The 12442-nt window shown below is 45.3% G+C and overlaps 1 protein-coding gene and 2 non-coding genes across 6 annotated transcripts in view; 2 read left to right on the top strand and 1 right to left on the bottom strand.

The window, feature by feature from the left end:
• Positions 1-12442, top strand: part of LOC116330688 (LIM domain-binding protein 3-like) — a 49207-nt gene that overhangs the window by 17653 nt on the left and 19112 nt on the right. For all 4 annotated transcript variants that reach the window (XM_031753101.2, XM_031753104.2, XM_031753103.2 and 1 more), the window contains 2 exons: positions 8080-8231; positions 10459-10528. In XM_031753101.2, the coding sequence (XP_031608961.1) occupies positions 8080-8231; positions 10459-10528 (222 nt within the window). The remainder of the gene's footprint in view (positions 1-8079; positions 8232-10458; positions 10529-12442) is intronic.
• Positions 389-462, bottom strand: trnat-cgu. Its single transcript has one exon. It is a non-coding gene; the product is annotated as a tRNA-Thr (tRNA).
• trnat-ggu lies at positions 4551-4624 on the top strand. The gene has a single exon. It is a non-coding gene; the product is annotated as a tRNA-Thr (tRNA).

Here is a 12442-nt window from a genome sequence, read left to right as displayed (position 1 = left end):
ATAATAACCACATCAAAGGAGTTAAGATAAAAGATGAAGAATACGAAATCTCACCGTACACAGATGATGTTTTAGTATACATAGCAGAACCACACTCGTCAATAAGACAATTAAAGAGTCTTATCTGTGGATCTGGTCATTACTCAGAGTATAAGATCAACACAGACAAAACTTAGGAAAGGTTCATAAACAATAATATTTGTCTCTTTGCTTTCATATAAACACAAACGAATGTCTTATTCATCTATAACTACAAAATCTATAAAACACACAGAACAATTGAGAAAAGCTGCTGTGCAAAGTCAAAGAAGAAATCTTGACGGCATTTAAAAACCCTCACAGTAAGCAGGGCTCAGCTGTGTGAAGATCACACAGCTGGGCCTAAACCAGGCGCTGCTGGGATTTGAACCCAGGACCTTCTGTATACGAGACAGGTGCGTTGACCCGCTAAGCCACAGTGCCTCACTTGTGCTGTGTGTTTTATAGATTTTGTAGCTATAAATGTATAAGCCATTCTTTTGTGTTTGTTTTTTTTTGTTATGATATATTTTTCACACATGTGAGTTGGTATGAAGGGCAGAACTAGAGATCTCCTGTTTACGTCATCGACTCAGAGTCACAGTTTGTGGGATTGTCCCCAAATGTTGGGACAGAGTCACAAACACATCTTTAAATGTCTCTCTGAGCAGTTAAAGGTGTGTTTGTGTGAAAACAAAGAATTTCTTCTTATTTTGAGGCATTTCTGTTCTCAGCTAAAGAAATAAAAGATGAAAAAGTAAATACCAGAAAGTCTGCAGTTGCTGAAGGACACATAGTCTTTCTCTGTGGCTGTTTTTTCAGACATAAATGACCTTTGTTCCCACGCAGCAGAGATTCCTGTGCTTTTACTTCATGTCTGCGTTTAATCAATGATTTTCTTACAAAGCTTCACAGAGCTCTGAGTGGTCCTGCTGCTCCTCTCACAGCTCAAAGCTCACTCGAGTTTTACAGTCGGGGTGAAAGCCGAGCCGGCGGTAACTCGATGCCCGCTGTAACAAACACACGGAGCTGACTCAGCACTCAGCGAGCTCCCCGCTGACCCCGCTGCTTCCTGCACAGCTGCATACGCTGCTGCTGGTCAGGGGATCCCAAATGGTTTCAGGAAACCCCAAATAAGCTCACCCTGCAGAGACATGAGAACCAAGACTGGGCTCGGTTTTAGTAGGTCAGCGGGGAGTTTAATACAAGTTTCAGCTGTGAGATCGACACAAATAGACCAAGCAGCTTTAGTCAGACTGCACAGAGGTGCGTTTCTTTAGATTAAGCAGGAGGGTCAAAACAACTGTGGCCTTCTTCAGTCATACTGGACCCAAAACAGATTCAAAACAACTGTGAGGAGACACAAAAAGAGACTAAGTGCACATACCAGATATACAACCAAGATCAAAATATGCCTGCAAAATGCATAAAAATGGAAGGAAAAGGACCAAAAGCAAACTTCATACAGATGAAAAGCTGCTACAAAAGGATGTGCACCGGCAGAAGAGGACACACAAAATGAACTCAAAAGATGAGTTCACTGTGAGGAGGCCAAAAGAATCAGAGAAAGTGCAAACTAAAGGATACAAATCACTACAAAGGCTCATAAAACACACATGTAAGGACACACAAAGGTAACACAAATGGTTAGTTGAGGATGGAAGACGATTGAAAAGAGACCGAAAGAAGCAACAAAAGTTCAGACTGAAGGATGACTTCAACGAGGAAGCAAAACCACTGTGAGGACGACGGGAACGAGTGGCCGTCACAGATCCACTCAGCCCACAGCTGTGGGACCGGCCCACAGTACAGGGACAAAATGTTACACAGGCATGCAAAATGGCCCAAAAAAAAAGATCCGATGCAAACAAATAAAACTTAACTTTATGAATCAATGTGAGAAATAATCAGCCGCTGTTTATCTCTGCAGCGAGGCGGCGAGCAGCTGCTGACAGGCAGCGGGCTGTTTTTAGCCTCTGAAGGACACACACACACGTCTTATCTCTGCTTTCTCAGCTCATCTACTGTTACTGTCGCTGCTGTCAGAGAAAGCCCAGAGCCTCAGTTTTAACTCTTTGTTGTCCAGAGAGAACACAAACGACCGTAAAGAGAAGGAGACCCGCCTCCTCTGACATCATCTCACCTCGGACACCCCTAAGGTTGTCCGTGCATGTGTGTGTGTGTATGTAGGTCAGTGTGAATGGCTCCCAGTGAAACTAGGCCACTCTGCAGCCCGGACAGGCCTCACATTGTTGCAGCTCGGCCGTGACGAGAAAAGCTGAAAGCAGCAAACAAACGTTTGGATGAGAGAGGCCGACACTGCAGAGCTCCTACAGGCTGATCGTCAGGGTGATGTCACTGTGGACTATGTAGAAAAAGCTCCTTCAGGCACTGCTGGGACATGAACCCAGCAGGTCAGAGCACATGTAGGTGCTGTGACCTGCTGACCTACAGCACATCATTTTTGCCTCCTCCTTCCTGCTTTCACTGAAGATTTCCTTCAGTTAACTTCTTACAGCTGCTTCCCTCAGGTCTCCGTACAGCAGATCATCTCCTATCCCAGCATCCTCCTCCATCACTACATCCATGAACCTCCTCCAGCCTCCCTCCTCTGCACATGCTCAGACCATCTCAGCCTCTGATGGACTCGTCTCCATCCTGCTCACTGAACATCGCCTTCAGCTCGGCCTCCATTTTTTCTCATTTTGCTCAATCCTGATGTAGAGCTGGATGAAACTGATCAGAAATAATATTATTAAGATATAAATGAAGAGTAAATGAAGAGCATCTAAGTATAAATGAATGATTTCAGCTTTGGTGAGAAAACTGAAGGGCCATTGATGACCGGTGATGGATGCTGAACCATATTATCACCTGGTTATAACATCGTTTAACCTGGTTAAAGAAGCAGAGGGTCGATTAAATATGTTAGCTTTAGTATCTCATAGCGTGCATGTAAGGCACTGTAGCTTAGCAGGTTAAAGTGCCTGCTTTGTAAATAGGAGATCCTGGCTTCAAATCCCAGCAGTTCCTCCATGTGTTTCACGCCATTTAACTCAAACTGTGGTTTTCCTTTGACTCAGAGCAGCAAACCGGCCAAGTTTGGCATCGTATTCCTGAATCACCGAGGACTGAACAGCTGACAGTCGTCCTGCTGCTTGTGTTTATTGTTACTTCCGTTAGCAATGATTTAACAGCATCAGGCTTACTGACTGAAGAATAAAGACAAGGTGTCATTTTCAAATGTTTACCCATCTTCCATTTTTCTGATTAAATCAGCAGGTTCAGTGAAGTCAGATAAGCTAAATTTTAATTTCATTTACATGAAAGCACTGCTGAACCCAGGATCTCCTGTTTACAAGACAGATGCTTTGACCAGCTAAGCCATAGCCCCTCGCCCAGGACCCCGATTATCTATTATTAAAGAACTACGATGGTCCCCTGGTCTTTTTAAACAAGGTTCCTCCCTTGAATCAGTTAAGATGGTGTATGTGAAAACACTGAGATTAGACCAGTCTGAGCTTCTGCAGGCTGGAGGTTCGGGAGGACAGAGCGAGCCGTAACGATGTAGAGGTTGTCATCTTCCCAGGCATCTGCCGTCCCAGCCCTGCACTGCTCAGAGACAAAGCAGCAATGCTCATCTGAGGGTAGATGTGCACTCAGTAACGGTACACTGCATGGAGAGAAGATAATGATGGTAACAATGTATTTGTGCACCAACCACCTTTCCTGTTGGACAAAGATTCGATCAGAGCTGCATGATGAAGCGGGGCGCTCGGTCACATCCAACAAGCTGATGGAGGATCCTACAGCCAACTCTCACACTTCATATTCCTCGATTGATTTTTCCATCCTCCTGCTCTGTATTTGATTAATAAACTCCTGTGATACCGGAGCATGCTTCAGTAGTTACTGAGCACAGCGACTGTGCTCAGTAACTACTGGAGGCTCTCACCACATCACCATTAAGAGTTTTAAAGGGGAGCTGGAACATAAATCGTGCCATGTGGGTATAGCTGCAAGGTTAAAACACAAAAAATGTCCCTGGATCCACTCCACCCTGATGTTTGACAAACAGGTGTAGCGTCACGGTGAGACGCCCTGGGCGACGGACCATTTTGGGACCATCTCATATTCTTTCTCTTTCTCAAATAATATCATATAGAAATAATTGATAATATCAGTAGCATCATTTCAGCACCATGGACAGCAACACCAGCCAGAGGTCATCCATGCTGGTCTGGAGAGCCTGAACCGACGGCAGCTGGACTTCTTCTGTCTGTGAGATGTTCACATTCACAAACTCTTCACTTCTAAAACAGGTGAAAACCTCTTAGAGGGGGTCGTCCCCCTTGGAGGCGGTCCTGAAAATCGTTGAGCCACTGTTGATGATGTGAGACGTCACATATTTAGGGCACGATCGTTAGCTCCTCTTCAACCAGGCATGGAGCACAGACAGGAGGCCCGCGCACACTGATTGGACAGCTTCCACATATCACAGTTTGAGATACAGTAAAAAGCAGAATGTAGGAGGCGCTGTGGCTTAACTGGTCAAAGCACCTGTCTGGTAAACAGGCGGTCCTGGGTTCGAATCCCAGCAGTGGCTACTCAACAACTAACAGATAAGCTGTGTTTTTGTAGCTTTTCCTTTCAGCGGGAATCCAAAGTCTCACTTTCTAATAAGTTATGATTTTACACTTGGTCTCGACTTACAGTCAGCATTTTATAAACATACTCAGAATGCTAGCTTATTGCACACATCCATCCAAAAAATGGTAAAAGGCTGTTGTCTGTGAAGGTTCTCAGTCATCCAGGTCATCATAGTCTAAGGAGCTCGGAAAGAAAAGCGTCTGGACTTCTTTAAGTTGCTTGAAGATGTTTCACCTCTCATCCAAGAAGATTCTTCAGTTCTAGGGTCAACTGGTGGAGAGTCCCAGATTTAAACCCCGTGGGAGTTTCCCCCCAAAGAGGGACAAAGGACCCCCTGATGATCCTCTACCTAATCACATGAGCCAAGGTGTGAAAGCGGGTGTGGGACCTAATCAGCCAGGGTTTCGGGTGAGCCCATTGTGAAACCTGGCCCCACCCTATCATGTGATTTCCTGAGGCCAGATGGCCCAGGATGTGAGTGGGCGTTAAGGCGTCTGGGAAGGATCTCAAAACTGGATTATAGATGGCAGACAGTTGGTGTCGTAAACCACCGCCTCTGTTCAAAGATGGTCGCTCACAGTGGACATAGATGGCCTCTTTCACTCCTCTTTCAAACCATCTGTTCTCTCTGTCCAAAATGTGAACATTGGCATCCTCGAAAGAGTGACCTTTGACCTTTAGATGCAGATGAACTGCTGAGTCTTGTCCTGTGGAGGTGGCTCTTCTATGTTGTGCCATGCGCTTGTGAAGTGGCTGTTTGGTCTCTCCAATGTAGAGGTCTGGGCATTCCTCGCTGCACTGTACAGCATTGTTACGGCTGTGGCCATAAGATCTCTGTGTGGGCTGTTTTGTTCTGTCTTTTTACTGTGCTTGAGACTCTTTGCAGGTCCCTCCCCTGATGAAGAGTAGTGAGCAGCTGATTGGACCGTGGAACACGTGACCGCGTTCAAAAAGCCGTTCTGAGAGCTCCCGCCGGGAAGAGAGAGAGAGAGAGAAGCGAGCGAGCGAGCAGTTTGACAGCCGACGCGGTCCTGGCCCTGGTTTCCAGCCTCTACTTTTGCTGTGTGTTTGTGTGAGCGTGTTCTGTGAGAGCCGCTCTCCGTGTGTTAACTTAGTGCTTAGGCACCCATAGGCTGAAGCGGAAGGGGTGAGCCGCCTTTTTCTTTGGGAACCGTTTTCTCCTGTTTTCCGGGTTAGGGAGCGAGGGTTAGTATTGTCTTTTGTTTGTTTTGTTTCTTTCCTAGGGTTTAGTTAGTTTTCTCTGGTGGGATTTAGTTGGTTTTGTTTATTATTTTGGCCTGGGTTCAGCCTGGAGCTATGCTTCATTACCTTCAATAAAATCACCTTTTTTTTTACTCACAACTGGTTTTGGATGTTTGGCTTGGGAATCAGGGCGGGTACTTGTCTCTCTCTCCTCCAACCTTATGTGCGTCTCTACACGCCTAGACTAGGGGCGTAACAAGCATACACCACGTTGTTAAGTCTGTGTTTTGGAGTTTTGTCTTTCGGGTGAACCAGTTTGTGTCTGAGTGTGTTGCTGGGTCTGAAGTACACTGGGATGTCGTGCTTGGAGAAAACTCTCCTGAGTTTCTCTGATACACCGGCTACATAGGGGATGAAAATGTTGTTGCGTCTGTCTTTCTTATCCTCCCTCGCTGGTGTCTGATCTTCTTTTCTGTGCCTCTTTGCTGACTTTATGAACGCCCAATTAGGATAAACGCATGTTTTAAGTGCTTCCTTTACGTGTGTGTGTTCCTTCTTTTTCCCTTCAGGCTTAGAGGGAACATGTTCTGCCCGGTGGTGTAGGGTCCTGATTACCCCAAGTTTGTGTTCCAGAGGGTGATGGGAGTCAAAGAGGAGGTACTGGTCCGTGTGTGTGGGCTTCCGGTAAACTTCAATGTTGAGGTTGCCATTCTCTTCAATGTGCACAGCGCAGTCCAGGAAAGGCAAGCAGTTATCCTTTGTGTCTTCCCTGGTGAACTTGATGTTTTTATCCACGGCGTTAATGTGCGCAGTGAAGGATTCCACTTCTTGTGTCTTGATTTTGACCCAGGTGTCGTCTACATATCTGTACCAGTGGCTGGGTGCTCTCCCTTTAAAAGAGCCAAGAGCCTTTCTTTCCACTTCCTCCATGTAAAGGTTGGCTACGATAGGTGACACGGGGGAGCCCATGGCACAGCCATGTTTTTGTCCGTAGAAACCCTCGTTGTATTTGAAGTATGTTGTGGTGAGGCAGAGGTCTAACAGTGTGCAAATCTGATCGGGTGTGAAGTTGGTCCTGTCTTCCAAGGAGCTGTCTTCTTGTAGTTGTTTTCTGACAGTCTCCACTGCTTCCGTGGTGGGTATGCAAGTGAAGAGAGAGACTACATCAAAGGATGTTATTTTATAGCAACCTTCCTCTGAATGTGTGCATCCCTGCAGTCACCAGGAGGACCACATACAGAGCCTCCTGCATGATGTCAATTGTTAAGGTCACATGAAGTCCAATGGATCTTAGGTCTGATTAATAATAATAAAGTTGTACCAAAAGGTACTGCTGGGATTTGAACCGAGGATCTCCTATTTACTAAACAGGTGCTTTGACTAGCTAAGCCACAGCGCCTTGGGGCTGAGTTTTTGGGTTCCTCAGTATTGTTGCTAACTTACAATCTAAAGCACCTTGAGATAACTGCTGCTGTGATTTGGAGATAAAAATAAAATTGACTTGAATTGAAATGTATTAAAGATCCAGAACCCCAAAGTGTTCAGGAACAGTGTCACTGTTAGCTTCTTCTTCTGTTCCCAGACTGGTTTTAAAGTCAAGCCTAAGTCATGCTAATGCCATGTTAACAACAGGAGGGCACTTTCTGTTGGTGTGTAGAGCAACCTGAAACTTCTCAGGGATTAAATTTCTACACAAAAATAAAACCAGTCGACAAAAATACAACTTGGTGTCCTTAATGGTGACTGTCCCACCGTGTGGTTCCAAGCAGATGCCAAAGTGCTGTTACATAAAGAACTGATGACATCACTGTGGGGCTTCATATGGATGGTTCAAAATGCCAAATCCTGGTGATGAGGAGTGATTTGCTTCTCTCTTTAAAACCTCTCAGCTAACTCATGAGAGCAGGAACGTCTGTTTTTCTGTCTAAAATAAAAACATCTTCCAGCTCTGTAAAAAGCTCCTCTCGTGTTTTTCTCTGAGTAACTGAACCATGAAAGTTGAGGCCTCGCTCTGCTGGCGCACTGTTTCTGTAACGGTGTTATGAATGTGTGTCGTGTCCAGATTAGGTTGTGCAGACGTTTTCATCATTAAAGCTGATTGAATCTTTTCCCATTTGATGGATTGTTTCGTGGAAAACCAATTTTAGGATGATCGAGCTGCGCTGACCTGTGAAAGGTGACTCACACGTGGTCTCTGTGTTTGGACAGATCTCTCCGGGCAGCAAGGCGGCACAGGGTAACCTGATGCAGGGTGATGTCATTGTCGCCATAGATGGTGTCAGCACCGAGGGGATGACTCACCTCGAGGCCCAGAACAAAATCAAGATGGCAAACTACAACCTGGCTCTCACCATGTCCAAGTAAGAACCGACTCCTCCCTGCTCACACTTCCTGTCTGTAACAGCTTCCTGTTTGTCCTCCTGCTGCAGCTCAGATGTTTCTGTTAATGTGAAAATGTAAACCTTTTAGGCCCCACACAGGTGACAGTTACACCTGTCAGTCTCTGAGGTCACATTGGTTGGTAATAACTCGTTTGGGGTGTCAGAAGATCTGAAGGTGTCTAACGGTTTTTATGATTCTGTGTTTTTTGCATTCGTTAATCACTCTGCAGAAAAACTGGTCAGATATCATAAATAAAAAGTCCCGTTGGGGTTAAAGTGGACACGTTCTGCTCATCTGCACCTCCATATTTTATTCTCACAATCTCCTGCAACAGCTTTGCATGATTCACAGTTCAAAATAATCCTCCTTTGTGTGATATTAAGCCTCCGTGCACCGCCTCAGCTCATCCTCTGTCTGAAATGTAATTTGTGAAGTTTCCTTAGTTCTTCGGGTTTTGATCCTGTTATCCTGTGTATGATGTTGGATTCAAGTGCACGGCCACTGCTTGGAATGAAGGTTGTGGATTTTGGGATTCCCCTCAGTCTGCTGCATCCTTTGCGCTCGGATCATTTCCTCCTTTCAGCCATTACGTTTACGTCTCTTTGTGCCATGAAGACGTCTGGCAGCTGAGAGGGAAAATAATGTTGGTCCACAAAGCGCTGGCTGCGGTCTCTCATAACCACAGAGCCTCGGGGTGATGAAGATAAGATGCTCAGCTCAGGATGAAGAGACGCCGTCTTTCTTTCCTATTATTGTTTTAAATGTTTTGCTGGTGTGAGGTCAAGCTTGTGATGAAGCGGTGGAGACAGGCCAGGAAATCAATGTTAACCCCCGCTCACCCTTCGAGCTGTATCGACTGATGAGGCGGACCGCTCACAATAAACTGACTTCAGTCAAGTTTTCATATCGGGGTCATTTTTCTTTTCCCGCCAGAACAAAACGACTGTAATGAACCTGTGAAGAGACAGAGGGTGGTGGAAACTGAACGTGAGATAAAAACCTCAGAAGACCACACACTGAAGATAACCACAACCTTATCGTCATCATAACATCCTGTTTGATTCTCTTTTTTATTCTAATGGGACCAAAAACATCATTTTGCTTCTTTTCTCAACCACAGGAGTCGCCCCCTGCTGGAAACTAAAAGGAATGCAGCTTTAATTGGCAGCCTGGAGATCTTGGTGTGACTTTCATTCCTGAAGAGGTCGAAGTCTGAAATTCTGAATGCCAAGATGTCGGCACACAGAGTCAAACAGCATCTGTTGTGTATCTGCGACGTGTTAAATAAGTCGCACATCTGTCTTCTCGCTAAGAACCAACACGGTCCTGGTTTTCAGATGGCCCCGCCCCTCCCTGAGCCTGGTTCTGCCAGAGGATTCTTCCTGTTGAAAGGTTTTTCCTTCCCACTGTCGCCAAAGCACTTGTTCGTTGCCTGATTGCTGGGGCTTCTCTGTATTTAAATAGAAAGGTCATTAGCTTGTCTGAGAGCACTGCTGGGAGTTGAGCCTAGTATCTTCTGTTTAGAAGACAGATGCGTTACCCAGCTAAGCCCCACTCCAACAGCACGAACATGGTCCAGAGGTCCAGTTCAAGGACTCCTGTTAGCTGAGGCAAAGCCTAGGAGGCAGCTAGCAGCTAGAGCTGCCAACATGTAGGACAGGGGTGGGGAACTCCAGGCCTCGAGGGCCAGTGTCCTGCAGGTTTTAGATCTCACCCTGGGTCAGCACACCTGAATCACATGATTAGTTCATTACCAGGCCTCCTCAACAAGACATGTTGAGGACATGTTAACATCTGACCTCCTTTTATTACTTTCTCTGGAGAAATTGAAGCTTTTCCTGCTGCTGATGTTTTTTTCTATAAGAGCCACAAGCAAAGCGATTTGTAAAAGTCCTGCTTAGACGTTTCATCACACGGTGGTTTCAGTTTGTTTTTGATTATTAAACCTGCTGAATGAATAAAAGCAGATCTGTATGGATGCTGTCACGCTGCCGCTCTGACAGACTACACTGTTAATCTGTCAGAGTGCAGATGATTGATGATAACCAGACTTGGTCATTTCTACGAGGCACAAACATTCAGAGGAACACACGAGAATGAAAACATTCACAATTGCATGAACACGCTCCACGTTCTCTCTCTTAGATAAGCTGCCCTCGTTTCACGATGCGAGCATCGTCACCTCTCTTTCTTTCCTCCGTGCAGGTCGAAGCGTCCGATTCCAATGGCGGCACCGAGAATGGATGCTACAATTCCCATCTTCCCTCACCAGCAGGTAAATGAACCCATAATGCATCTAAATGATTATTTTATTCTTCAGCAGGAAGAATTTACTTCACCTTTGTTCTGTCGGCACATCTGTCAGCATACAATGATTACAGAAAAGTAAAAACACTGTAATGCACGCATACATGTTTCCTCATACTGAAGTAACTTCCTTATTCATTAATTTATGCATTGGATCTTTTTTTTTCTGTACTTACTATTTATATTTCTAATCTTTGTCCTGTATTTGTGCAGCACTGGTTATTTTTGTCTACAGTGAAACAAAACATTGACAAGACGTGTGCACAGAACTCTAAAACCCAGGACGAATGCTGTAAAGCTTCAGCATCACAGCGAGGACCAAAATGTCCTCAGCTCCCACAGATGCCCTCACTCTGCTTAAATGTCCTCCACACACACACACACACACACACACACACACACACACACACACACCAGTTAAAGGTACTTTGGAGAAACGTAACAGGCTGCTGCCCCCTGGTGGCTGCAGGAAAAAAATGCAAGAAAGGTCAAACTCAGCACCTCAAAAATGTTTTGTGCAAAAACAAAAATGCAGGAAAACAGAAACAGGAGCAGTCATGATGAATTTCATTTCCCTTTTAAGTTAAGCGCTTTCCAGCAGTGATGATGGATCAAACACTACAGATTAACTTAAAATAAAAGGAACGTATTTGGTCAGTTTATTTATTTTTAAACTAATTATTTCTTTTTTCTTTTTTTTATGATTTTGTCAGTCACTTTATGCTTTCAGGCTTTTATACTGAAGGATCTGGGTAAAATAACAGCAGCTTGCTTAAAAAATATATATGTCGTCTTTTAAGTGTGTTCTCTGCTGCTCCCTCTCCTTCCTGTCTCCTCCCCCTCCTGACGCCTCCGTCGGTGCAGGTAAACGGCCGCAGTGCCTCCTCCGGGCCTGCAGAGGCAGACTTTCCCGGGGGGCATGCGGCAGCGGTCAGCCCCGCTCAGAAGAGGCAGTATAACTCCCCCATCGGCCTGTACTCAGAGGAAACTCTTAGGGAGATGGCAGCGATGCAGGCGGGTCGGCCTGCGGGGTAGGTGGAGGCGTTAGAAGCCCTGCGACATGTTTAATGAGAGGTCAAGAAGCAGAGACAGATTCAGAGATGGTTCAAAGAGGAAGAAAAATAAGTTTCCTGTTTGGTGTGGTATCAGGAACTGCTGTCTCCGGTGTTTCGGTTCATACGAAATAATTCATGTGGACCCATTCTGCTCATTTCTACATTTATAGTCCTGGATTCTCGTACAGCTCTGCATGAGTCACAGTTTAAAATAATCCTTCTTTATCTGATACTGGGTTTCTGTTCAGCCCCTAGGTCAAGCTGTTTTAGCTCCGCCCCCTTCAAGAGGACTTTTTATAAAATAGGTTCCTGTTAACCTTGCAGTAATCTCAGTAAACGAGAACGCTCTCGACCTTTGACTCTAAAGAGGAGAAACACGGGTGCATCTGAACGTTCAGTGTCATAAAAGTAAAACCAAATAAGTGATCCTGTCGTGTGTCCTAAAACAAAACATGTTAAACTGCAGCTCCACCACACCCATACACACACTACACTTACTCTAAAACTTACTAATGTACTCAATGGGGACTTGATGTTTTCACACCCCGAAGGAGTGCAGACAAGTTGGCGTCTCCCATGCAAACTGCAGGCCACTGCAACAATGTGCATTTGCAAATATGTACAGCTGACCTGAACGCGATGGAGCTCAGATACGTGCTGTGCAGCTAAGTTACAGCTAGCTGACTAACCTTAGCTTGCTGTGTAATGTTGTCTCTGTGTAAATCATGTGTTAAGCCACCTCAGTGTTAGCTTTTGTCCTTATGTGGAGTTTGTGTTGTGCTGCGATGCATTACTTTACAGAAAAAGGTGCAACGAGCCGACCGATC

This window comes from Oreochromis aureus, linkage group 13 (assembly GCF_013358895.1).
Source record: "Oreochromis aureus strain Israel breed Guangdong linkage group 13, ZZ_aureus, whole genome shotgun sequence".
Lineage (NCBI taxonomy): Eukaryota > Metazoa > Chordata > Actinopteri > Cichliformes > Cichlidae > Oreochromis > Oreochromis aureus.
The sequence above is the reverse complement of the archived record's forward strand: the minus strand, read 5'-3'. Positions and strand labels throughout refer to the sequence as shown.